The 26,060-nt window shown below is 50.5% G+C and overlaps 11 protein-coding genes across 11 annotated transcripts; 8 read left to right on the top strand and 3 right to left on the bottom strand.

Moving 5' to 3' along the window:
• Window positions 1-414: 414 nt before the first annotated feature.
• On the top strand, window positions 415-2,402 carry CTAM01_13693 (MFS transporter; the record flags this gene model as incomplete). The annotated part of the gene is made up of 5 exons (XM_060529695.1): window positions 415-534; window positions 651-736; window positions 806-1,006; window positions 1,075-1,588; window positions 1,656-2,402. The coding sequence occupies 5 exons, from the start codon at window positions 415-417 to the stop codon at window positions 2,400-2,402; spliced, it is 1,668 nt and encodes a 555-aa protein (XP_060375706.1).
• A 505-nt stretch (window positions 2,403-2,907) lies between these two features.
• Window positions 2,908-4,863, bottom strand: CTAM01_13692 (2-isopropylmalate synthase; the record flags this gene model as incomplete). The annotated part of the gene is made up of 3 exons (XM_060529694.1): window positions 2,908-3,009; window positions 3,065-4,603; window positions 4,663-4,863. Coding segments are annotated over 3 exons (1,842 nt in total), but the record flags the coding sequence as incomplete, so codon positions are not given.
• Window positions 4,864-5,970: 1,107 nt separating this feature from the next.
• Window positions 5,971-7,735, bottom strand: CTAM01_13691 (uncharacterized protein; the record flags this gene model as incomplete). The annotated part of the gene is made up of 5 exons (XM_060529693.1): window positions 5,971-6,026; window positions 6,090-6,573; window positions 6,634-7,046; window positions 7,131-7,264; window positions 7,605-7,735. The coding sequence occupies 5 exons, from the start codon at window positions 7,733-7,735 to the stop codon at window positions 5,971-5,973; spliced, it is 1,218 nt and encodes a 405-aa protein (XP_060375704.1).
• Window positions 7,736-8,224: 489 nt separating this feature from the next.
• On the top strand, window positions 8,225-9,336 carry CTAM01_13690 (uncharacterized protein; the record flags this gene model as incomplete). The annotated part of the gene is made up of 2 exons (XM_060529692.1): window positions 8,225-8,234; window positions 8,294-9,336. 2 exons carry the CDS (start codon window positions 8,225-8,227, stop codon window positions 9,334-9,336), a joined length of 1,053 nt encoding a protein of 350 aa, XP_060375703.1.
• Window positions 9,337-10,140: 804 nt separating this feature from the next.
• CTAM01_13689 (uncharacterized protein) lies at window positions 10,141-11,744 on the top strand (the record flags this gene model as incomplete). Its single annotated transcript, XM_060529691.1, has 2 exons — window positions 10,141-11,322; window positions 11,409-11,744. The coding sequence occupies 2 exons, from the start codon at window positions 10,141-10,143 to the stop codon at window positions 11,742-11,744; spliced, it is 1,518 nt and encodes a 505-aa protein (XP_060375702.1).
• An 895-nt stretch (window positions 11,745-12,639) lies between these two features.
• CTAM01_13688 (uncharacterized protein) lies at window positions 12,640-13,505 on the top strand (the record flags this gene model as incomplete). The annotated part of the gene is made up of 3 exons (XM_060529690.1): window positions 12,640-12,748; window positions 12,822-13,073; window positions 13,153-13,505. 3 exons carry the CDS (start codon window positions 12,640-12,642, stop codon window positions 13,503-13,505), a joined length of 714 nt encoding a protein of 237 aa, XP_060375701.1.
• A 153-nt stretch (window positions 13,506-13,658) lies between these two features.
• On the top strand, window positions 13,659-13,937 carry CTAM01_13687 (uncharacterized protein; the record flags this gene model as incomplete). Its single annotated transcript, XM_060529689.1, has 1 exon — window positions 13,659-13,937. A coding segment is annotated over one exon (279 nt), but the record flags the coding sequence as incomplete, so codon positions are not given.
• A 1,109-nt stretch (window positions 13,938-15,046) lies between these two features.
• CTAM01_13686 (3-isopropylmalate dehydratase large subunit 2) lies at window positions 15,047-18,420 on the top strand (the record flags this gene model as incomplete). The annotated part of the gene is made up of 9 exons (XM_060529688.1): window positions 15,047-15,137; window positions 15,199-15,420; window positions 15,526-15,725; window positions 15,794-16,336; window positions 16,464-16,790; window positions 16,854-17,004; window positions 17,217-17,545; window positions 17,651-17,828; window positions 18,065-18,420. 9 exons carry the CDS (start codon window positions 15,047-15,049, stop codon window positions 18,418-18,420), a joined length of 2,397 nt encoding a protein of 798 aa, XP_060375699.1.
• Window positions 18,421-19,753: 1,333 nt separating this feature from the next.
• Window positions 19,754-21,218, bottom strand: CTAM01_13685 (branched-chain-amino-acid aminotransferase; the record flags this gene model as incomplete). Its single annotated transcript, XM_060529687.1, has 3 exons — window positions 19,754-20,044; window positions 20,211-20,983; window positions 21,098-21,218. 3 exons carry the CDS (start codon window positions 21,216-21,218, stop codon window positions 19,754-19,756), a joined length of 1,185 nt encoding a protein of 394 aa, XP_060375698.1.
• A 1,064-nt stretch (window positions 21,219-22,282) lies between these two features.
• CTAM01_13684 (3-isopropylmalate dehydrogenase) lies at window positions 22,283-23,588 on the top strand (the record flags this gene model as incomplete). Its single annotated transcript, XM_060529686.1, has 4 exons — window positions 22,283-22,336; window positions 22,410-22,499; window positions 22,566-22,661; window positions 22,725-23,588. The coding sequence occupies 4 exons, from the start codon at window positions 22,283-22,285 to the stop codon at window positions 23,586-23,588; spliced, it is 1,104 nt and encodes a 367-aa protein (XP_060375697.1).
• A 972-nt stretch (window positions 23,589-24,560) lies between these two features.
• Window positions 24,561-26,017, top strand: CTAM01_13683 (RTA1 domain-containing protein; the record flags this gene model as incomplete). Its single annotated transcript, XM_060529685.1, has 3 exons — window positions 24,561-24,782; window positions 24,900-25,457; window positions 25,532-26,017. The coding sequence occupies 3 exons, from the start codon at window positions 24,561-24,563 to the stop codon at window positions 26,015-26,017; spliced, it is 1,266 nt and encodes a 421-aa protein (XP_060375696.1).
• Between the last annotated feature and the right edge of the window lie 43 nt (window positions 26,018-26,060).

The following is a 26,060-nucleotide window of genomic DNA, read 5'->3' as shown; positions in this document are numbered from 1 at the left end:
TGGCCACGGAGATTTGAGCCATGCCGACAGTCTTAGGCTTTCAGGGCGAAGGAACGTTGCCACACTTCAAACCTGGAACACTCGTATCCGCACGTGCGGTTTAGTCGGGATCCGGCTGGTGCTTCAAGAACACGGGAGCGAGCACGACATGCCATTTGTCAGGGTGTCATCTGGGCCTCTTATGTATCCTTGAATGACTCTAAGTTTGACCCCGTCCCACCGTCATATCTGGAGTTCTAAGACAAGACATCCGTTGCCACGGGACCGGTGCCAACTTTCCACTTCCATGTTGCATTTGTCTCAACGAATTGCCATCAACCTACTCCAGTTCAATCCCTTCAAAGTGGCTGCCTAAACTCATATCACTCTTTTACCACATCACAACCAAAACACTCGCTCACAGCAATCGGCACGATGACGAGCGCGAAAGATACTGATTCACTGGAGACACCAGAGCGAACATGTTTCGGAATACCTCTCTCTGCACTAGCGGTGTGCATTGCCTTGTCCCTCACTGTTGGACTGATTGGCATGGTGAGTACAAGGAGTTTTCTTCTAGCCGAACCTACGAAATGGGTGTAGATGGCATTGCATACCACTCTTCTTGTGAATACTCAAGTGAAAACTCGCTAACGTATGACGAAATACAGGATGGCACAATTGTGGGCGTAGCAACTCCTGAAATTACGACCGATCTTGGAAGTCTTGGTGATGTTGGTTGGCTTGGATCTGCCTAGTATGTGTTTGAATGCGTTTTTGATGCACCCAACTCAGTCTCGCCCACGAACTGACAGATACGGCTCAGCTTTTTGGCAGCAGCAGCGTCTCAACTTGTCTTTGGCGCCCTTAACCGAGTAGTCCCTCACAAACATGTCTACATTGCAGGAATCTTCCTGTTCGAGCTCGGTTGTCTGCTTGCCGGACTAGCGAACACATCTACAATGTGTATCGTTGGTAGGGCGTTTTCTGGCCTAGGCTGTTCTGGAGTTGTATCAACCTCACTAGTGTACGTCAAAGTGTTCTTCAACATAATGCTCAGAACATCCTTCGCTGACTAGCCTGTCCTGATGCCAGACTCGTAACCGAAATTCTACCACCTGCCCGTCTCCCACTCATGATCGGAGTCTTGGGTGCTATGGAGTTGGTCGGCCAGATTACTGGTCCTCTCATTGGTGGTGCCCTGACGGATAACGCATCATGGAGATGGTGCTTCCTGATAAATGTACCCATGGGAACAGTGGCTGGTGCAGTCGTTTTCTTCTTGCTCAGGACCCATCGGAAGCCTTGGAAGACGATTTTCCAAGAGCTAAAGTTGATTGACGGCATCGGCATTCTCATCTTAACTCCGGCCATTGCTCTCATTTTGTTCGTCGTTCAGTCTGGAGGGAACACGTTCGCATGGAACAGCGCGCAATCTATCAGCATGTTGACAGTGGGATTCGCTCTCCTCGTGGCGCTCGTATTCTGGGAGCACCGAAAGGGCGAGGCCGCTGTCATTCCCCTAACACTGTTCAAGAACCGCAGCATCTCTTTCGCCGCAGCTTTTGCTGTCACGGCTGGTATGGCTATGGCTTTGTTTGACTACTACGTGAGTACAATCTTCATCGAGTGGTGTCCCTCACACCTGCTATGAGCCAGATTTTAACACACCGCAGATACCGCTCTGGAACCAAGTCATCAAAGGCTACTCAGCCGCACGCTCTGGCATTCTGCTTTTACCCCTAAACGCTTGCTCCGCTGTTGGTGTGATGGCAGGTGGCCTTCTGGCGAACACCATCGGTCGCGCGAACCCTGTTATGATTCTCGGTGGTACTCTTACGGCCATCGTATCTGGTCTTTTCAGCACCATTACCATGGACAGCACTGACTCCCGTATCATGGGGATCTCGGCACTGGCCGGTTTCGCTGCTTTGGCGTCTCAGCAGCCCATTGTTGTGGCCCACAACGCTGTCGAGACCAAGCTATCACCAACTGCGATCTCAATGATGCTCTTCAGCAGCATGGTGGGCAGTGCGATCAGTCTTGCCATTGCGCAGGCGGTCTTCCTCAACAAGCTTCAAGGTAACCTTCGTCCAGTACAAGGCGTCGACGTAGACAAGATCATCCGAAGTGGCGCGACCGAGCTTCGCCACATCGTTGATCCATCATTGCTACCAAAAGTTCTCGAACTTTACAACCTTTCAATTGTTCAAGTGTTTTACATGGCTTTGGCGGCTGGTATTGCCAGGACAATTGCATCACTTTTGGTCAAGTGGACGAGGATCTTGGAAAAGAAGCCAAAAGACGCAGAAACCTGTGAGCCTTCGCCAGTCACATCAGCCGGGACTGGAGTGACCGAGCCTGAGGACAGAGAAAACACCGAAACAACCACGGAAACTATCGTTGAGAAGGATAAAGTTTAATACGTAAATCATTGTGGACGGCCATAGTGTACAAGGAGCACCTTGGGTCTGTTGTTTTATGCAGTTTGTTGCCAAATATGCACGCTTAGGTCTGGTGGTTTGATTATTTGTTCATGAGATTTCATTTCACTTGGCGAACTGGCTCGATCCACGTTCATTCCGTTAAATACGTATCATTTCTCTCAATTATCCGCAGAGTTATCCGACGAGGTCTATTGCCCAAAATCGCACATTGCTGGCATTTGTAACATGACATATGAACTGACGACTATGAGTCCTTTCAAAGTGATCATATCCGAGAGCTTTCAATTAACTTAGTACCTTAATCCCCCGTTTCATCTCGAACCGTTACGAGAATCACCAAACGCACACGCTTCCAAGATTACTAGCTCATTGTTCAGGTCGTGACTTTATGACATTCATCTTTATTTACAGGCAAGCACTTTATTTACCAGTACATCCGTGCAGGATTTCAACTTCCTCATTATTAAACCTTTCAAAGCGCTTAAGCTGTTGCCGCTGTCTGGGTTACACTTGAGGCTGCGATTTTGGCCATAGTGTTTTGCTTCTTGAGCGGCAGGGTTGACAATTTGCGACGGTACATGTGCTATAACTGATGTTAGTGATAGAAAAAGACAAAGACGAAGTAGAGAATAACTTACCAATGACGCCGAAACAACCGCCATTGCCTGGGCATTCTCCTCGTTTTCATCGATGAAGTATCCCCATGTGGTCTTATCCTCCTCCACGCAGGTTGCCAGGACGCAGTACTTCCCATCGAACCGCTCAGACAGCTGCTGGGTATGATGAATTTTGGCCATGGCGTTAACGTCCTTCATGAAGTGCAAGCCCCTAACAACGGCGGAGGCAATGTCAGGTCCAGTTCCATCGACACGAATGGCGAAGCTGTCGGCAGGATTGATCATTCCGACAACAGTTTGCAATGTGCCATCGCTAGTAACAGAAATGTTGCCGATGTTGGAGGCACTATCGTACTTCTCACTTGGCATAAGTGCGTAGCTGGCAATGAAGAGGTTGATAACCTCCTGGTGGGAGATCTCTCGCGCAAGGGCCTCGCACATCATCTGGACTCGGCCTCCAAAGTTGATCTGAAGCTCGACGGGTATGTCAAGGCCCCAACGCCTGTTGAGAATCCAGGTCGCAGCAGCCTTGCCGCTTTGTGAGTTAACCCGAATGATTGTGTCCAGAGGAATGCCCAAGTCTTCTGGATCGAGAGGGAGGTATGGAATGTCCCAAATCGGCCTAATTCCCTTCTCGGCGGCCTCGACTCGTTGCGCAATACCCTTTCGGATGATATTTTGATGGCTGCCACTGAATGCTTGAAGCGCAAACTCACCAGTATAAGGCATACGCTGAGACACGATCAAACCAGTGAGCTTCTCATACTTTCTCTTAATCTCGTAAAGTTTTGAAAAGTCGAGACCGGGGTGGATGCCGCGCGAGTACAAGTTAAGGGCCAGGGTGACGAGATCAACATTGCCAGCGCGTTCTCCGTTGCCGAACAGACATCCCTCGACCATGTCAGCACCTGCAAGCATGCCCAATTCAGCTGCAGCAACACCACATCCACGGTCGTTATGGGTGTGAATTGAGATAGAAATCTTTTCGGGGTCAGACAGAGAGGCTCGGAAGGTCTCGACTTGGTCTGCAAACACGTTGGGAGTAGCAACCTCGGTACTAGTGGCCAAAACCACGACCAAAGGGTCCTCCACAGTAGGCTCCCAGGCCTCTCTCACAGCCTCAGTGATCTGCACAGCGTATTCGTGGTCGGCTTCGTTGTAGGACTCGAGGCCAAAAGCCATGGTCCAGTCCGTTACAGCCGCCGATTCCGGGTCATCTTTGGTAATAGATCGCAGATATCGAACAGATCTAACAGCCTGCTCGAGTGCTCTCTCTCGTGTGAAGCCCTGGTATTTGAGCTGCTTGTCACTGACGCAGATATAAGTGCAAACGGACGCTCTTTTGGCGCCACGGAGAGCGGCGACGGTGCGAGCCAAGAAATCTTCTCGCGTAGGAGAAAGACCCCGCAGGCGTACAGTGTCAGGGACGATGTTGGGCGTCTCAATCAGACGTCTCGTAAAATCGAACTCGACTTGGGATGCGGCCGGAAAGCATACTTCGATTTCGGTGTAACCAATTTCAACGAGCATCTGGAAATATTCCCACTTTTGCTCAATGGTCTATGAAAGAAAATTAGCCTCCCATAGGTTTGATTGCCAAATACATGCGTTAAACTTACCAAAGGGTTGATGAGAGATTGGTTGCCATCGCGCAAATCAGTTGAAAGCCAGACTGGAGGCTTCGTCAAAACCTGGTTGGGCCATTTTCGGTTTGGATTGTGGATTTGCTGGAATCCTGTGTACTTGGTGTGTGGGTCGGGAAGCCTATTTTTGCAATAGCTGTAAGTAAGCCAGCTATTACGGATGGCAAAGGGAATGCGCTGCAATTGGGGAGCACGTACATCTTGACCGGTTGTAATCTTCGGAGGATTGAAAATGGAGTTAACACGACAAATCACAGCACAATATGACTAATGATGTTATAGGTTGTTAATCAGATTATCAGTTGAGATGCTCACACCCTGGATGTTTATTTGGTCCCACTGGCACTTGAAGGTATATGTATCAATCAGCTTAATCTGGCGGGAAATGCCCTATGTTCTAGACGCGGGTCTATCATCCGAGCTTCTTACCAAAGGAAAAGAAAGTTCTTGACTATGCAGCTATGACATTGCATAACGTGGGCTTTTACCTGGGGCGGCAACGTGGCAGTGACACAGCGGTCTTCATGCTTGGTCTGTGTTTGCAACAGGGGCCCAAGTCTCGGCCCAACTTCAAGGGGTCCAAACGACTAGGTTCCCAGCGCGTCAATTGACATGTTGGGAATACCATCGGTCAGCAAGCCCCCGTCCCCGGATCAGGACGGGAAGTCAGACGCACCTGTTGTCAGTTTTAGAAACCGAATTCCATGTTTGGCTCACACATTCAACGTCGGTCGGTGCAAGACACAGACATGGAAGTCAGAAATGCTGACCAGGTAGCAAAAAGCGCTTTTATCGAATTCTACGCATCTTCAAGCCTCGAGGAAATACGCATACAACCACCTCTTTTTCTCTATTTTTCTTCCGCTCAATCGTGATCTAGCGGGTTTCGGCGTCCAGGAATTGGATACCAAAGAATTTGGAAGATTGATCCGTAAACGGTAATGCTTCTTTACACCACATGATCTCCATTACTGAGTTCATGTACCTATGTTGCAACTTCATGTCTACTGAGATCGACTTGATCTAGTGCGGGCTCAAAATGAAGCAGGTTTGCCGGGTGAGATGATCAAAGTAAGTAGCACCTACTTTGCCAAGGTTTGGATACATTTAGTTTAGATTATGCTTATCTTCCACCATGGATCGCTGGGTTCAGACAAGGTGCTAGAAGACTCAAACCAACTGATTCCTTAAAACTCAAATCAAAGCAACTTCAAACACTACAATAGAATAACGTTTCGCACCCTAGTTTTCTCTACCCACATCGTTATGTCTACAGATAATTTCTCATGAAGTTCCAAGAACCTTCTTCAGAGCCTCGATAATCACGTCAATCTCCTCTACTAAATACGAGAAGACAGGTCAGCTCTCTGGATCATCCAGAAGGGTTGAAGACCGTAACTCACCGGTGTTGTAGTGCACCAAACTCACTCGGACAACGCCATCTTCGCCGAGACCGAGGATTTTCTCGGCCAGCCGCTTTGAGAAGAAATGACCCCACCGAATCCCAGCAATGGATTGGGCCTCGACTCCCTCTACGACGCTTTGAGATGATTTTCCCTTTACGGTAAAACTCACAGTGGGAACCCGGGTTGAAGCTGCAGAAGAAACGTCGCCTCGAATGAATACATCAGGCCGCGACTTCAGAAACTCGAGAAGATGCTTCTGCAAGACTTCTTCGTGCTGAGCAAACTCAGCCCAGGTCTGCTTTGGGTTATCCCCGAAATATGCCACCAGCGGCATGACCGCTTGTGTGAGCTCGTAGCTAGCCGCAGCCAGCTCAAGCTTGTCCATCAAAGTTCCAGACGGATTGAAGTAGTGTCCGAGTGACTGGAGCTGCTCCTGTGCCTTGAAGGATCCGTATAGCAAAGATATGTGCGGACCGTATACCTTTGAGTTGTACACAGTCAGTTTATCCCGCACAGGTGGTTTCCTCATAGAATCGCTTACCTTGTACCATGAAAACGCATAGAAATCAGCCCCAATCTCCTTTACATCAATCGCACGGTGCGGCGCATAAGCGACCCCGTCGACACAGAGCAGGGCCCCCGGGACTTCGTGCACAACATCTGCAAATGCCTTGATATCATGAATGCTTCCCAGGATGTTACTGGCGTGTGTACAAGCTACAAAACGAGTCTTCGGTGTCAAGAGGTTCCGAAGTGCCACCACATCGAGTTTGGGGTTTGAGTGATCAGAAGGCGCCCACCACTTCACCGTTGCGCCCGCGAGAGTTGCATAGTGGAGCCAAGGGTCAATGTTAGACTCATGGTCAACTTCGGAAAGAATAACTTCATCACCAGCCTTCAACTTTAGAGCTGCTGCAAGGTTACGGAAAGCTTGAGTTGTTGATGGTGCAATTACTAATACGGAGTGTAAGTACATGTGACCATGGATGTTGGGCCCTTCCCTTTGAATCTGGGCGTGGGGTGATGGGTGACCCTTACCGATTTCACCGACATCGGCATTAACGTAATCGGCGGCAACTTTGTACGCCTTGTCGAAAGTCTCCGTTGAGATCTTGGAGGTTTTGTAGCTTGCCCCCAGTTGCACGTTGTTGTTCACGAGATATTCCGAGATGCTGTTCTTTGATGTCAGTAAATGAGGTAGCTTCAGTGTTGCCCACCGTGCCTGATCCCCAAGAGAATTATGTTTGACCGGCTCTTTCTTACCTCTTTGCGACTGTGCCAAGCACTTGACTTCCACCAGCGTTGTCGCCAAAGATCTGGTTTTTTGCCAAAGCTGGGAACTGAGCCCTAGCCTTCTCAACTGAAAATGTTGAAGCCATCGTGGTAGTCTAGTCTTTGAACAAGAATCACTTTCCTTACACTAAGATACGTATAACTCAGTCGTAGATCCTCATACCTCTTGAATCCAGTATTTTCCGCGATGTCGGTTGATGATATGAGCCAGCGTTCAACCCCACATTCAGATTCCACGATGGACTCAGGTAGAGAGGACGTTGCCTCAGAACACGCATTGACCGCCTCCCTTCATATGCAAGGTCATAATCATCCATGCTGGGTCGCAGAGAGCGCATAAGCGACGTCATAATGACCAAGACACCCAACGACAGTCACTGGATAAAACCTGCATAAACTTTACCTACTTCCATCCATGCTCTCCATATTCTAGATTCTTGAGACAGTGCAGGACGAAACATGGTCATGATGCTGACAAAGTGCGGGGTGTCGCTGGCATCAATGAGGCCCTCAGAGCTCCACTAGTTGAGTTTTTGGGAGAGCCTGAGTTAGGTTTAATCAGATCTCCAAGAGGGGTCCAATAATCATGTAGAGACAGCAACGACACCGCATATTCTTAGTCCTTATCGTGCATTATCTTATCAATAAGAATTACTATAACTGGGTCAGAACTCTCAAGAGCAGACACGAGGAGAGGTACACACGATCGTGCAGACTGCAAACTCCAATTCCAACCCCAGCTGGTCATCACTCATTTGATCACCGCATAGGCCGTAGTCAATCTCAACCATACTTTGTCAAGAGATCTCCGGACAAATTCTCTGTCAAGCAATCTGAAGATGGAACATGGTATGGAATCCAGATCGACCCGCCTTTATCCCGATGCCTGTAACTGACTGCTCATCAAGTCGTTGAAATCGGGGGCGTCCGCGTTCGGATCACACCTGTCGACGAAAATCCGAAGACAGCTGTTGCATTCCAGGATCTCGTTGGGCAGCTACAGCTGACTACGGCTCTCGCCAGGATCCCTCGACCAATTTCTGAGGCCCGTCGCCGTGTTCAAATACTTGTGTCAGTCGACTTTGATGCGGTGTCGGGCTGGATGGGCACAGGGCAGCATCCCAACAACTGCCTAGCCGACTTCTCATCGGGCATCTTCGCAGGCCGAGTTGGCGTAGGCCGCCTTCTGGGTCTCTTTCACCGTATCGGCGTCTCCGACAAGGTAACATGGTTCATACCAGGTCACTCTATGGAAACGTTCCCAGCGGAGACGAAATGTATCGTAGACTCAGGCGCGGAGATTGCACTTCATGGCTATTGCCACGAAGACTGCACCAAGCTTGATACGAAGCAAGAGGAAGATGTCCTGGACAAGTGTATTGCCCTTGCCGAGTCTTTGACTGGGAAGCGCCCTGTCGGATTCCGAGCTCCTTTGTACCGAATCCGCCATGAGACGATTTCTCTATTGGAGAAAAAGGGGTTTCTTTATGACACCTCACTCAGCGGCCACGACTCACAGTTGTACCCTCTCGACCGAGGCTTTTCTCTCACCCCAGTCGACTATTCTAAGCCAGCACATACATGGATGCAGCCCTCTGTCCAGCCGCAATCTACCGGCATTGTTGAAATCCCTGCCAACTGGTACATGGAAGACATGACCCCCCTCCAGTTTTGGCCCAACGTCGAGAATTCTCACGGCTTTGTGTCGGTTCAGACGATCGAGAAGATGTGGAAAGACCGCTTTACCTGGTTGTGGAGCCATGGCGCTGACGGAAATGGTCCCGGTGACTTCGTCTTCCCCTTGGTCCTCCATCCTGATACCTCAGGCATGGCACATATCGCAGGAGCCATCGAGGATGTGCTACTCTGGCTGAAAAGCTGGGGATCACAGGTGGAATTCGTCACATACGAGACAGCAGCAAGGTCATATGTGGAGCAAAAGGGTAATTAGTGCAAGGTAGACTTCGTTCCCATAACATAATGCCGTACACGAGATAGACCTTCGTCTTCATGCCCACATGCTAAATACGATCATTTGAGTATCAGATTACTATTGCTTGTCAAGTGATCTTGAGGCAACAGGATCGGTGTCAATTATGAGTCTAAGTCTTTTTAATTCTGTAGGAATATGATCCATCATAGCAAGACTTATCGTGGCGCCCATCTTCTGCACCTAATGTATCGTGAAGATTGTCTGAGGCCAATCTTCCTAAATCGTAGTCTCCGAGATTGCTGTATCTAACAGGTATTTGCAGAATAACAAGTACTCAAGTATCTAGCTGATACAACCTTCATGCGTTACTTAAGATGCCGAGAAATTCGTTCTTAAGGTAGTTTTTGCAGCGCAATGATGCGTCCGTCCCAGCTATGTTGGGTACAATGTTTCTTGCGGTGACGCGGAAAACCTCCGACGTAACCTCATGAAAACAACTGCCATAGCCACAAGCCCTGCCGTCTGACGAATTATCACCAACATCAGGAGTCGCTTATGCGAGTCTCCGCTCGCAATGCAAAGTCAGCGGACGTTTGGGGCCCATACAACATGCCTGTACTGTCACACCATCTGTAGTAAACAGCATCATGGAGGCTGCAATCGACAAAGACGATCGTCACGGCTAGTGAAATCCTCTGGAGGAGGGATAGATGGCGCCTACAAGTATTCGTCAGCCACGTTCCTGTTCAAACAAAAATCTATGGATGAGCATCCTACAGAGACAACAACTCCTATCCTCCTAGCCTTTTTGATACGAGCACCATGACCAATATTATCAATTTCCAGATCTTTTCTCGCTATATCGGCTTATTTGCCTTAGTCTTGACTATTTCCGGTCTCGCTTTCGTACTATGGCGAGTGGCAAAATACCGGCATATTCCAGGCCCCTGGCCATGCCGAATTTCTCATCACTATGTTGCATTGTTCGAATTGATTCGTCAAAGGCCTCAGGCCATCGCAAAATGGCATCGGAAATATGGCCCTTTCGTGCTTATTGCACCAGGAGAAGTGTCAATCTCCGACGTTACGGCTATGCGAGACCTTTACAGCAGTTCCAAGAGGAACCCCAAGAGCGATTACTTTGACCACTTCATTTATCACGGAGAGCGGTCAATATTTGCCGAGAAGCCGTATGAAGAGCACAAGGCGAAGAGAGGATTGTCTTCGGCGTTCTACCAGGCAACTTCCATCTACAAGTCAGAGATACAACAGCCTCTCCGGCAAAAGGCGCTTGGAGTCCGAGAGACACTTGAAAGACATTCCAAGCTCGAGCAAATCATCGATGTATTTCCCGTCATCAACCACTACGCATGGGACAACATCACCGCGTTGGTTTACGGACCAAGGCACTGCTCTCATGCTGTGCAAGGAGACTACACAGATCGCGACATTCTTGCCAGGCTCAAGAACACCGAGATGTGGAACTCTCTCAAGTTCAATCTACCTTTCGCCCACAACATAATGGAAAAGGCCGTTTCCATGTACACTGGCTCATCCAAATTCCTCTCGGCGGAGCGAGACCTCGATGTTTGGGCCATGCAGCGCCTGGCTTACTCACTTTCTGATCCAAAGTCATCGTCTGACTGGTCGCTTATTCGCCTCATTCAAGATCTCCGACTTGCTGGTCGTGATATTTCTGATGACTACGTGGCATGCGAGGTGATCGATAACCTCCACGCGGCTCAGGCTACCGTCACTGTTGCCTTGACGTATGTGGTCTACCACCTGAGCCGGAACCCTGACTGGCAAGCCAAGGTTCGAGCTGAGATTGAGGCGCTACCGCGGGAAGATGACGGCCTCCCAGTCTGGCAGTTACTCGACAAAGCCCCTATTCTAGAAGCATGCATAAGAGAGTCATATCGGATCAATCCAGTTTCTAGTGGGCGAGCCGAGCGTATATTGGCCAAGGGCACCCGATACGGCGATGTTTACATTCCCCCATACGTAAGTTGCCGGTTGCACTCCCGCTGCCATAGAACCCAAGCCAGTATTCTACACGCCGTTCTAACATTTACCCATGTAAAAACTAGACCGTTGCATCCGCTTCGACCATTGCGTTGCACCTGGACCCGTCAGTCTTTCCCGAGCCGCTGGAATTCAACCCAAGGCGGTGGTTAGACGTCAAGCCTGAAGGCTTGTTAAGACTGGAGCGGTCTTTCATCCCATTTGGGTATGGTGCCCGTCTATGCCTGGGCAAAGCATTTGCAACTCTCCAGGTGAAGATGTTGATATCTGCTGTTCTTCTCACGTTCGAGACTGCATTGGACGATCCAAGTCGTATTATGGAACAATGGGGAACACAGGATGCTTTGCCGAAGGGGCTTAACTGTAAACTCCGTTTCCGAAAGAGACAGGATGTTTCATGAGCAGAGCCGATGTTTAGTCGGATGAACCGGTAGCATCGGGACCTGACAGGTTGTCAAGAGATGGGACATGGAAAATGGTTCCGGTGGGGGAGGATCATTTTTAGTGAGTAGCATAGTACCACAAAAAACGAACGGGAACATTCGTAAACGGCTCGACCAAGAAACTTTCTCAAAGTGTCTTGACATTGCATCGCCAGCAGACCACAAAGGGTCTGGTTTGAGAGCGTTACGCCTAGGCTCAGCATTATTAAGGAGCTGCTGATCTTGGACACGTTGGCTGACTCGCTTTCCCCCAGTAGGAAAGAAACGTGCTTCCTTCGTGGTCTGACAATCAAACGTTCAAACCCTATATGTATTGGCATGCCTAGACCGAGCATGGAGGTGCGGCCGTTTGCGCGCTTCGGCGCGGGGAATAATGTCCGCAGTTGATCCCACGCGGAGCCCTCCCGTTGCATTTTCCCCGGGATCTCGGCACCGGGGTCGCTATGCTGGCACTAGGATTTGATGCGAGAATCCTTCCCCCTTCCCCTGGAAGCTTGTGGGACTCGCCGGCGGTGTGGATACAAACGCCTCAGCCTCGGTAGCACCGACACTGCCTTGGCGAAAGTTTAAGGTGCAGGAGGATTTCGAGAGACCCAGGTTGTTGAATAGTGTCACGGAAGGACGGGCTTTACTCCATGACGTGCTGCCGATATTCATAGTGTTCCTGCCCGCTGCGGCCCGTCTTGAGGCCTGTCTGTCTCTGGTGTGTCTGATGCGGTTAAGAAATATTTCTGCAGCTTCCTGCAAGTTCAGCGCTTGACTGCATTCCGTACTCTTTTAGTCTTTATTTTCTTCGCTATACGGACCGAGTGCAGGTTGTGCTCTGAGTAGTTTATTTACAGTTGCCGCCACCATGAACACCATGAGCTGCGAGGGTGACATGAGGTCTCTTTTGATGGCCCTTACAGTCAACCCGGCCGAGCGGAGGAGAACACAAAACCGACTGGCAAAGCGAAAGTCCCGTATGCAACCTCAAAACCAACATACCTTACCCTGCCTACACCCTCACTTCACTATCTTTACCCTCACTCCCAGCCCAGCCCAGTCCAGCACATGCCACAGCACATGCCAGAGCACATGCCACAACATCATCCGTTATCATCCATCCAATAGAGAAGAAACGTTTAGAAACCAACAAGTCGAGTTATTCTAGGAGCCAAGGGAAAGAGTGCCGCAGCAGCCGCTTCAGCAACGAGCCATGTCGCGTCATCATCCACAGCAACATCAGCAACAACGACGAGGAGGTCAAGAAGCGCTTCTTCTTCACCCCCAACGGTCACAGCAAGTGTGCTTACGCGTCTTTACGGTACCATTGTCACGAGAGTCTGGGCTAATGAGATTCTGCAGGACCTCACATACACCGCAGCACTTGCCGATCCGTTCGGTTCACTTCAGACCCCGCCGCATGAGTCGACCCAAGACTTTGGGCAGGCAGCAGTAATTTTCCCTGCTTCGGAAATGGGAGTGTCTGGAGAAGCTGCTCCACGGACGCTGCAACGAAACGCCGTCACTGATGACCTTGACGCGAGCTCATATTCGGCTGGAATCCCCCACAACTTGAACACTGTCGAATTCATCGAGCCGTGGACATTAGACGCCAGCATGACACTCATGACACCGAACAGCAGACACGAAGACATGTCAGACCTTTCAACAGAAGATATCCTCACATTAGGGGTAAGTTGTATATCTCACTTCGTCCCACCATCACTTCCTTAAGAGCACAGATGAGGATTTCTTATATAAGTACTCATCCGGAATCTCTCACATTTCATTTTTCTGCCCTAAATCTCAGCAACGATCAAAAGCTCCATTACTTTGCACGTCCATTTGCTGACAATATGGGGAAGGTTTGCGAGACCAACTCAAGGAAGCCCTTTGCACATTGCAGCAACACACGGCCACATCAATGTGGCTAAAACGCTGATCCTCCACGGTTCGGATGTCAATGCCGCGGATAAAGCTGGGCTGGCCCCAATTCACTACGCGACGCAAAACAACCAAGGTCCAATGGTGACCATGCTTGCGGAGCATGGAGCTGACGTCGACTTCTTGGACCCGGACGGTTGCACGCCTCTCTACAGAGCGGCAGAAAGTGGGAACAAAGCAATGGTTGAGCGTTTACTGCGACATGGAGCGAAGCTGAGCTAGGAAAGTAACAGAAACGGAAACAAACAACTGTGGCACGGAGTCAGAGTAGCATGGGAAACGGAGGAGTACTGTCAAATTGGGTGGTTATCTAAGTTTGCTGGTGTAGAATAGGCCTGTTATCAAACATGTTCACAAATCAATATCATTCTATACGTGTTACTCAACCCACTTCTCATGTGGTGCCAAATTGCAAGGTGACCCATGTGTGCCAAAATCCGGGTCGTTCTGATGCCTGTGCTTCTCAGTCAGCCTCAACCGTATCTTGAACGTTACACACGCCCAGGTCGCCAAAAGGACAAGACATCGAAGTCATGTTTAACTTTTTCTGCCCATGTAAAGAAGCTCGTATTGTGGAGCAAGGCATGCCGTGAACCCGTCTTAGTTCTCACGAGTAATTCAGGAGATGTGCGATTTCAGTCTCTTGGCCAAGCAAGCAGAGCCAAACTATCAAATCAGCACATGGGATTCTTCGCATAGCCATCTAGCCCAGCTCGGTAGATACACGGACTCCGGATGAACGCATGGAACGATTGATGTCTTTCGATCATTCGAAGTGGTTGAGCTTACAGAGCAACTCACTAAACAGAGGAGGGCGCCCGAAGACGGAACTTCTCTGTGGGGCCGGCCACCGCAGCATCGGAGCCAGAATGATTTCATCCCCCCCTGCAGCCATGGCTTTTCAAACATGCTGACGATGCAGCGTCTGTCACAACAACGTGTCTGGTTTGGATACGACTGGAATAGAACACTTTTGAAATATGAGAAGCAGTGAAGTCACATACACCTGTCGTAGACATTGAGATTTACGAGCTGTTTAGACGCTGCACAGACGCCCGCACGGATGGATCAGGGGATGACTTTGCGTCCAATCTGACCTTCGCTTTTCCAGCTGACGAGACATTCCCAGCGCCAGGTGAATGACAGAATAAAAAATCAATGGTAATTTGAATTCAATCTTGAAGCTCATGATATCCTTATTATATCTATTAAAGAAGCCTTGGGCCAGGTTTGTGTCTTGGTCGCCCATTCTACCGTCGGAGTAATACACAGCATCTACAAGATTCAATCAAAGGTTGCACATCGTTCATTGCTGAATACTTCACACAAGCATGGCGGAACAGAGCTTCAACGAGCAGCTCCTGCAGCTGTTGGCTGCAACACGAGATCTCCACTTGAAAGACGAGCGGACACCTAACGGTGGTAAGTATCCAAATGCCCATATCCCCTGTTCATCGCTAGACAGACCTGATGCCCAGATTAGGAACGTCGGATGTAGAGACTGAAAGCTCCGAGCACCCTCTAGTTGTTCTTTCTGCCTTGGCAGCTAGACTGCAGCGAGATGGCAAGGAGAAAGAGGCGAAAACAATTCTGCAGGTCGTCAGCATCGCCACGGCGTCCCCCGACTACGGCGGTATGGGTTTGACCTGGACCGGGGAGTCAAGCGCAACGGACCGCAGCGAGCTGATTCTGCTCACATCAGCATGTAAGCATACTTCCTTTCCTTTTCTGTGCCGCGAACTTCCAGCCCACCCCTGGCCTTGCCGCTTTTATTGAATGAGAACTGATCGGGACCGAATTCCTTCACCAGGGCTCGAGAGTCTGAATTCCAGCGATCGACGGGGGGGACCGATCGTTCCCCTAGTAAGCCGGCCTGCCAGCCGCCGCCCCATGAATGTTACAGAGAAGATATTTGCTCTGCATGACGTGACTCGCACAGGATGGGTCCGAACAGGGGATACGATTAGAGTTTCTGTCGACTGGATCATGGCTAGCGAGGCTAGCTGGCATGTATGTTTACACTTTACCCTCACCTCTAAATCCTCACAGGCTTGGATGGCTTGCTGACGTTGAACTAGGGCATGCTTCAAGTCTACAACAAGCTGGGAGACCCTGGAATCTTTTCGAATTCCAACTTCTGGTTGGCTGGCGATCATGTGGTTGATCCAAGGCTGATGGATACGCCCCTTGTGCAGAAGCTGGTTGGCGAGATGGACTTTGCTCGTAAGAAGTTCAAGATGACACAGTTCCAGGGCAACAATTACACCATCATGCACACCGAGTTCTACCGTGAGCGGGCCCAACCAGGCCAAATCATCATTGGCTCGGATTCGCACACGTGTAGCTCTGGGGCCGACGGTTGTCTTGCGATTGGACTGGGTGCAACCGAGGTCACGATGGCTCTGGTTACTGGAGAGATCTGGTTCAAAGTTCCCGAGGTCGTCGAGATCCACCTTGTGGGTAAGCCCCAGCGCGGAGTCGGAGGTAAAGATATTATCCTCTATATTCTTCAGCAGCTCAAACGGAATACGGTGGCTGCGGATCGGGTAGTTGAGTATACGGGCCCCGGGTGCCGATGGTTGAGTTCTGACGCCCGCTTTGCCATTGCAAACATGACTACCGTAAGCAATTGCCTTTGTTTTTACCCTTTTTGCTCTCACTAGTCCGATTCCTCTTTATCCCGCCGGCACGGCATGCAGACCCTTGGCACTTTGCACGAAGTTTCAGGGTTGCTAACCTCGAAATCAGGAGTTTGGTGGCATCACAGGGATATTTGTTCCTGACGAAGTCACTAAGGACTTTATCGATGCCCGTAAAACAGCCCATCACAGGACCGCATCGTACTACTTCAAGCCCGACGAAGGATGCTCCTATGCGGAGTCACATACTATCGACGTCTCTCTGGTCGAGCCCTTTGTGGCCAAGTACCCGAGCCCCGATGATGTAGTGCCGGTGTCTGATGTGGCAGGTACTCACCTTGATGGTGTCTTCATCGGTGCTTGCACAACAGCGGAGGAGGATCTTGTCATGGGCGCGCTTGTGCTGCAGGCTGGCCTGGACGCGGGAAGGAAGCCGGTGGCCCGAGGATAGCGCCGAGTCGTCCCCGGAAGCCGCCCCATCGCCGACTACCTTCGAAAGACAGGCCTCGCAGACATTTACGAGAGAGCGGGCTTCATCATTGGCATCCCTGGATGCAGCTATTGTGTGGGAATGGGCGCTGACATGGCCAAACCTGGGGAAGTCTGGCTCAGCAGTCAGAACCGCAATTTCGAGAACCGTATGGGCAAGGGTAAGTCTCGTGGGATACACTCACGATCGTTCTTATTTCCCTGCCTGTCCCTTTTTGGCCAAAACTGCCCGCAGATATGCCCCGTTTCCAGGTGGACCCGCGAGCAGTTTTGTGATATTGCACCAGAAACCCCTCTCAAGACCCTCTCGAGACCCAAACTCAGCTGGGAAAGTGCAACGCTGGACAATGTAAGCTAATAACTGGCATGACAGGGGCTATCGGCAGTTTGGCGTCCGCTGCAACGGTGGCTGCGTCGTCTTTTGACATGGCTGTCACTTCTCCACAAGATCTTATTGACCTCATCCCAGCGGATCGATGGGCCGCCGTCAAGGGTAAAGGATCCCTTGCCGATGGTATCCTCAGCCAACCGCAATGGGTGGAGCCACCAGGCCAAGATGCCGAAGAGGATGCGAAGGACGTCGCGGAGGACCAGGGACCCAGCCCGTCCGGCGAGGACGCGGCCGCCGATCAGGCTAAGCCCGGCTCCGGGACCATTAGGAGTAAGATCTTCCGTCTAGGAGATTTTGTTGACACCGATGCGGTAAGCCACCTTTCCCTTGCTTTGCTTCTGATTCGCGAATCGCACATGAAGCCAGCAAAAGAGGCGCACAAGAAACAATGTTCTAACGGGCCGTCCCGCAAATAGCTTGCGCCTGCACAATACCTTCTCACATCCAAGAACAACGAGGAGCTCGGCACTCATTGCCTCGAGTTCACCAACCCGGAATTCCGGCAGCTCGTTAAGGAAGGTCACAAAGTCATTGTTGCTGGCGATGCGTTTGGCTGTGGATCTAGTCGTCAAGAGGCTGTGCAAGCTTTACTAGGTGCGTCGGAGTCTCATTCCCTCAATCCTTTGCATCTTACTTTGCACATATGCCCCCTCGCTCTCGGCGATTCTTACCGCCGCATTGTCCGTCAATGAGTTTGTCCGCCGGGAGAAATGACTCTCCGAAGTGATCATCATCATCATCATCATCATCATCATCATCATCACCATCCTTCGTTCCTTCGTGCCGTTCCTTCGCTCGTAATGGTGGCTGACCAGACATTACTGTATTAGGCGTCGGTGTCGAATGTGTGATTGCAAAGGCATTCGCGTTCATTTACAGCCGAAACCAGCCGTCCTTGGGTCTGTGGGGCTTCACCATCGACGATCCCTTGTTTTACGAGAAGGCGCAGACAGGAACCAACATTGAGATCGACCTGGATCGCAACGTGCTGACTGTCGACGGCGAGACATTCGAATTTCGGTTGTCCGTGCTCGAGAAGAAACTGACCAAGATGGGCGGCATGACAAATGCCTTCAACCAATTTGGCAAACGCATCTACGACGTCTTGACGGGTCGCAAAGCCTCACAGGGTGGTGTCGCAAAGGAACTCAAGGCTAAACCTGCCCGAGATGTCATGGCATGGTGATCATGCACATGTGGGCTCTACGGATGGTGGAAGGGGCTGGATTTATGCAGGGTCTCGACCCGTAGTTCAGCAGGGCATGGAGTTGAACAGGCCGTAGTCGTCCCATATCTAGGTACTTAGTGTACGGAGTAATAGAGTGTAAGCGTATACCGTACGGGTATCAGTATGGCCTCCAAGCTTTTGCGCGCGCGCTACGTCTTCGGTGACTGTCAATGATTTCGGTGCTTGAGTGTTGGCAGCTTGGCAATGTAAGCCCAATCCTGAATATTGTTTTCCGCAGTTTTCATGTAGGTCTAGGCGCGACTATTGACATTGGACAGCGACGACCTCGGTGTAGAAACCCTTGGAAAGCTAATTTCGGGGTCCAGGTTCATATCCAAAAGACCCTTACACCATCTTTGGTCAGCAGTAGCTGCAGTGGCTGCAGGCTACATCAGTAGGAGCCAGGGCAGACCTTAAAGGCCTAGAATGGCTGTTACTGGGGTTCAGACGGGGAAGCCGGGGCCAAATTCTGGCCATGCTGCATGTTCCCTATGGCATTTCTGGATCGCAAGCAGCTGTGGTACGATGTAGGCGGGTGACTGACTCGAGCGAATACAACGGCTGTTCATCGGAAACTATATCCCACATCGCCAATACCTGAAGTAGTGTAGCAAAGGTATGTCTTTCTGCAAGCGAGGCAAACTGCGAAACAGCGGCCGAAGATGTGATCGCATCGTACCCATGGTAGAATGATTGGCCTAAGTCATGTCTGTAGAGGAGCATTGCAACGCTTGGCTACCTGCTCTAGAACCGACATTCTAGTTAGCTTGCCCGAGTTTAGTGGATTGACTGACTCAACGACTAGGATACTCTTCCTGGGTAATGTTTGCGCTGTCACTCGAAATCATTAGAACACAATTATAGATGCAACGTGGGATAGCTGTAATACTTCAAGTCTCCAAGACCCCCGCAAAATGAACACGCCCGTAGCTCGAGCATCTTACTCGTGGATCCATCTCCTGAAATCACGATATATTACGGATACCCAGTCCCCTATTGATTCCACCAGGAGTCAACACGGAGCACGCCTTGGTAGGTTTCAAGGGGATGCTCACCGGCCCGGTTTTTAAGAAACGAAAGCACACAGCAAAGCTCCATACGTATTCGTACTGCGTATTTGAGCGGAATAACACTGATGGGCTTGGGAAAGCAATCTATCTTGAGCAATGCGCAACTCTATCCATCTCCGCCCACTGGCCACAGTTGGAGTCTATCCGCTTTGTATGATACCTACAAATTCAAAAACAAAAAACGTGAGTCGTTCACCGTCTCAAGACCTCGGTACCGAGAGTTACTCCGGAGACTTCACTGACCTAGTGTTGGTGATCCGCTCAATGTCATTGCGCAAAGCTACGCCATCGAGTTCTTCCACCCAACCCCACGGCTCTTTATACAGTCCCCGCTTGATTCCTTGCAACCTGTCTGTCAACCTGGCATAAGCGGATTGCGGAGACTGCGCATCGACGGTAAACGCGAACCGCTCGCCAGTCGACTCGCGCTCAATGGCGCTTACGGGCACCAGCGATGATGCGGTGCCGACGGTGTAGACCTCAGAAAAGTCGCCAAGATCAGTGAACGGGATCTAAAGCCATGGCGCCGGGACATTATTAGCGGTAATCTCCCATAAAACTCAAAGACTTCCGCCGAGATCTCGGTCCTCCCCCACATGGAACGTTGAAGAGAGGAATGGAACGTTGAGGGAGCAGTTGGCTCATGGTGGTGGATCAAACGAGGAACTCAAAACTTACGGGACGCTTCTCAACCTTCCATCCAAGTTCCTGGGCAATTTGTCCCACGCTGTCAACTGTGATACTTGGGAGGATATGCTCGTCTTTGGGAATGACCATCGTAGGCGGAGCTCCAGTCTCCGCAGATTCTGCCTTGATTCCAATAAAGCCGCTAGCAGAGAACTCGTGGATGAAGGACTGCGTCTCGGCGTCTAGGTGGAGCGTCAAGCCGTAACCTTGCTTTCGTGCCCGTCCCATTATCGGAATGGTGGGCCCGTAATTCCCACCGACTTTGAAGGCGCCGGTGCCTTTCGGCGCCGTACGGTCGAATCCCTCCACAACTAACGCTTTGAGGCCCGTTGCCCCATACAACAGCCCGACCGGCGTGACCAAGACGGCGAACGTGTACTCCTCCGCCGTGTACATGTTCATAGTCGGGCTGCTTGCAAAGACGACTGGACGCACATACATGGAGCACCCACCCTCGAACGGAGGTACAAAATCGCTGTTGAGTTGAACGGCCAACCGCACCGATTTGGCAAACAAGTCGGCCGGGACGGCCGGAATGTCAACGGCAGCGGCAGACCGCGCGAACCGGGCCGCATGGCTCGCTAGCCGGAAAAGCTGGACGCTACCTGACTCGCTGCGAAAGACGCGTAGCCCCTCAAAGGCTTGCTGCCCGTAATTAAGCGCTGGGGACAGGCCGTGAACTTTTATGTAAGGCTCCTGTACCCAGCGCGGTTGGCTCCAAGTGCCGGACTTGACTGTAAATGTGCATTCGATGTGGCCGTTTACTAAGCACTGTTATTACCACCCATCCAACCCAAAAGCTCGTTTAACGGGTGTCATCGGTTGCACCATGTTGGCTGACATCAGACCATAGTGACCCCATTCACAAATGGACTGACCTTGAAAAGGCGTAAAGCCGATCTTGCTCCATTCTACGTCCGTCTTCGGCTGGCGAACTCCGAAGAGGATCTCGCTCTCGCTCTCGCCAGGCGCTGAAGAGTATGCGGGAATAGAACCCATGGTAGCAGATGTTTCGCAAGAAAAAAGAGAATTGTGGTGCCGACAGCCGGTAGAACAAGTCACTACAGAAAAATTGTAGTGATAGAATGACAGCTTAATTCAACAATGGGAGTTAACCAAAGTGACGATAGCCCCCATTTGAATCAAGCTCGAATACGGCTCTATTGTACTGCAATGCTTGGTTCCGGGAACGAGACGCTAATTACGTTAATCCGCACTCTCAAGTTGGTTATCTTCAACAGCTGACTGTCAGCGTCTGATCACAATCTCTAGCTTGAGCATTTGCCGCTTGACCATACAGCTGTGGAAGTCTTACAACGCGTTGTCCGACGTATCGGGAACGGCACTATCTGTAGTAGCAGTACTCTAGCCATAGTATCTCATTGAGCCCGTCTCCAATCTAAACTGGCTGTGCCGTATGCAAAGTCCCTTGGCTGTACGCGCTGCTCCATGGTTCCGTTGGGGACGGCCGTGTGGGCCTGGGGATTTAAACTTTCTCGGGGGTTTTGTGACACGGTCACACGGAGGATGCCTATAATCAGTATTGTCTTGCCGCCGAGTTCCGATTGACTGAATCGAAGGGGGTTCTGTTGGGGCGCCAGGGCCAAAAGACTAATGGACCCTTGTTTCTTCGTTGGAATCGTAAGACGGTCGACTAGCCGGGACCAGGGCCATATGCAAGGTCAGCAAAATCATCATACTCGCAGGGCGGGTGAGCCCCTGATCTTCGGATAGATTCGCATTCCCGTCACATCCTCAGCCTGAATGCACAGTCTTCTCTCTCTGTCACTGGAACTGCTTACTTCCAATGCATTGTCCGGCAGGCAAGCAGCGTCAACATCATGAACCCTCAAGTTTTGTCTGGCCGAGCTCGGCTCGAAGGAAACAATTGCAAAACCAAGCATGAGAATGGACAAATTCAATTGGGAGCCATGTGTATACTTGAAGAAGAAAAACTCGATCTAGATCTCATTTACGAAGACTCAGCAATTCTGTGCAATTCTGTTCAATCGCTTTTCCATCTAACTTCTCAGCCAAACCACCGAGAATTTTAATTTGTCAAAATGTCTGCTACGTTCAAGATCGTTGTTTTTGGTGGAGATTACGCTGGGCCAGAGGTATGCTCAACTTCCCCAGTTCACCCACACACCCTTTGAGGCGGATGAGTCCAGTCATTAATCATAAATGCAGGTCATGTCTGAGGGGCTCAAGGTCCTTCATGAAGTCGCCCTCCGCCACCCCGAAATCAGGTTCAACCTAACGCATCACCCCATAGGCGGAGTATGTCGACATCGAAGTTTCTGCCAAACCGCGTATTGTTACGCTTTCTAACCCTTTTCGTTACAGGCATCATTTGATCTCCACGGAAAGCCGATCCTTCCCGAAGCTCTTCAAGATGCAAAGGAGGCCGATGCAATCCTTCTAGGCGCAGTCGGTGGCCCTGTAAGACACCCATGCCGGTACCGCCTTCGACAAACCGCCTTGCTGACCACATGAGCTCCAAAGAAATGGGCTGGACAAGTTCCATCCGTTGAAGCCGCGAGTCTCGGAACTCTGCGCCGCGAACTAGATGCATTCGGCAACCTGCGTCCGATCAATTTCCCCGCCCCGTCCCTAGTTGACACGTCGCCAATGAAAGCTGAAATTTGCAGAGGCACTGACATTCTCATCGTTCGCGAGCTTACTGGTGGTATTTATTTTGGGCACCGAGAGCGCGGCGATCTCATTGCCAAAGATACGGACCAGTACACCTATGAAGAGGTTGCAAGAGCGGCGCGGTTGGCTGGCAACCTGGCTAGGTTAACAACACCGCCTAAGCCCGTCATCAGCCTTGACAAAGCAAATGTGCTCGCAGCTTGCGGCAGCTTCTGGCGTCGCGTCGTCACCGAAATCTTGAGCAAAGAGTTCCCCGATGTCCGTTTCGAGCACCAGCTTGTGGACAGTGCCGCCATGACTCTGGCCTGCAACCCGACCAAGCTCAACGGCATCGTGTTGACGAGCAATCTATTTGGTGACATCATTAGTGATCAAGGAAGCGCCATTGCTGGCAGCATTGGTCTTCTCCCCAGCGCTAGTTTGCGAGGTATCCCACCGCAATCCGGCAGCAGCATGATCAAAGGCTTGTATGAGCCAGTTCATGGATCCGCGCCAGACATCGCCGGGAAGCAGTTGGTCAATCCTGTTGGCATGATCCTTTCTGTTGCCATGATGTTCCGTTACTCTCTCAACATGCCCGAAGCATCTGATCTTATCTGCAAGGCTGTTAGCGATGCGATTGAGTCTGGTATCCGGACTTCGGACTTGGGGGGAACGGCGACAACAAGCCAATTCGGCGATGCGGTGGTCAAAATCATTTCTCAACTTCCTTGAGAGGGGGGAGAGGCACATTAGTTGTAAGCCAATGGGTATGGCTAGCGCCAAGAACTCTTAGACATGGATGCGAGTATTGCAATACAGGATTCATAGACTACTTTACAGAAAGAGGCGAAGGCATGGCAGGGTAGAAATATTCTCCCCGGCGGTTATATTGCAATATTGATATTATCTGAAATACACCATCTGAAAGATCTGACACTTTTGGCTCTATCTTTAAAAGCACGTAAGGGAACACTGAGTCTCTTTTGTATTGTCAGGAGCTGAGTTCGATGATCGGGTCTTAGACGATGATTCCACGGTTGGTACACAGAATCGGAGAAAGGCTTTTTTAGGTCAACAAACACAGGTTGGCGTTATCAAGAGACGGAGTAACCGCCCAGCCAAAGTCCGGTTTCTTGTAAGAACCAACTTGAACCAATGGCTCGTCAAAGCTTCATCTGTAAAAAGAAGCATTGTCACCACAAAAGCTCAAAAAGTCGCTAACCGTCGTCACATTTCAGACCCCTTACCCCTGTTGCACACGTTTCTCGTGTTGGTTGGATAGTGGTCTGTTACAACTAGACCCGCTTAGAAGTGACCCCGGAGGATCAATGGAGGGTCGATCATGCCGAGTCGCCGGCGGTGCTGTAGGGAGGACGCGTCATTTGCGAGACACAGAGGTCGACCAACTTGCTTTCCCTCTAGGCACCAGCCTTGGCACCCTAAACTCTCGGAACGTAGTCAATGCCGCTTTGAGATAGTCTTTCAGTGCCCAGCATCTTTAAGTTGGATATCGAAGCCAACTTGAAGGATTGGTTTAACAAAGTCGTCAATAATATCTAGTGGAAAAACAGCCGATCTACAGTTTCTAGACACAACGATCACCAGATCAGACGTCCTCCTATGTTTGCTCGCTGTAAAGACTAGTATTTGTTCATCCTCATCTTTCTCTTCTTATTTTCCTTTGGCACTACCGAAGCAAGCGTAATGTTCCCAACACCAACGCTGATGATTCGGGACGATGGCGATGATGATCCTCCGAGAACAGACTGCACGAGTGCGGTGCCGGGACCGAATGGAGCGGTTCCTTGGGACGCCTGCAATTCAAATTACAACTTCCATCCCGAATTGACACCTGCGATTGCAACAGCTTCGATATTTGGTGTTCTGACTTTAGTTCATCTTATCGAAGCGATATGGTACCGAAAGGTATGATGATACATCCGAGACTCCACTTGAAATCTTCCTCTGTTTCCACCAAGAGCAATGCCATCCATCGGAATACGTTAGTGAAGAGTATAAGTACTGACATCAATCGCCGGACAGCCTTTCACATGGACAGTTCTTATGGCGGCAAGCTGGGAAATGGGCGCATTCATTCTTCACGCATATGGCTCGCAAGATCAACAAGCCCAGGGGTACGCCACAGGCCATCAGGTGTTATTCCTGTTGGCTCCTGTATGGCTCAACGCCTTTGTTTACATGACATTTGCGCGAATGGTTTACTTCTTCCGACCAGGCGGGGAGCCTCGAGTTTGCTACATTCCAGCAAGATGGCTCGGGCGCATCTTCGTCGTTGCCGACATCGCCACATTCATTGTGCAGGCCACGGGAGGTGTCATGGCTGGCCCAACAGTAGAGCCTAATACAAGGGCAAAGGGGGTCAAGATCTACATCATCGGCATGGGTGTTCAAGAGGGCTTCATTGTGGTTTTCTTGATGTTGATGGCTCGCTTCCATTATCGTGCTCTACAAATGAACAGGGAAGATATGTACGGACTGGAAGGCGGGTCGTACGACCGCGAGGATGAAGAAGGCTACATGCCACGACGGAACTGGAAAGCCCTTCAGTTTGCACTTTATGCAGCTTTGCTTGCAATCACGGTTAGTCCTACCCTCATCCTGCCCTCTACGATGCCTTTGAACGCAGTTTGACTGACAGCTATTGGCACGCCAAGGCCCGGATCATCTTCCGTCTCGTCGAGTTTACCGGAGGCATGACTCCTGAAGAGAACCCAATACCTTTCACAGAAGCATACGCATATGCCCTAGACGCCTTCCCCATGATGTTGGCATTGCTTATTCTCGCCATCATACATCCTGGTCGAGTCCTTCAGGGTACGAATAGCGAGTTCCCCAGGAAAGGATGCCGACAGAAGCGTAAGGAGAAGAAGGAGAAAAAGGCGGTAAGAAAGGCAGCTAAGGTGGAGCGCAAGGCAGCCAAGGAGGAGAAGAATCGAATCAAGAACGACCGGAAAAAGATGAAGACATATGGAGAGGTAAGTCAACATACCCACTTCCTGGCACCCCCCTGTTTCTGGCACCCACAAAAACGCGAAAATCCACCACAACCCAATGCCCACCCCCAACCTCCTTTTATCACAACATTTTCAATTCGCGTCCAAATGGGCTCATCTTTTGCACATGTCTTCTTCTATATATAATGCCTCAATATACAGAAGATCAGCTTCGTCAGGCTCTCGAGGA

Source organism: Colletotrichum tamarilloi (assembly GCF_030869305.1).
Source record: "Colletotrichum tamarilloi strain Tom-12 chromosome Unknown Scaffold_102.1, whole genome shotgun sequence".
Classification (NCBI taxonomy): Eukaryota; Fungi; Ascomycota; class Sordariomycetes; order Glomerellales; family Glomerellaceae; genus Colletotrichum; species Colletotrichum tamarilloi.
This window is presented reverse-complemented; position numbering and strand designations above follow the sequence as displayed.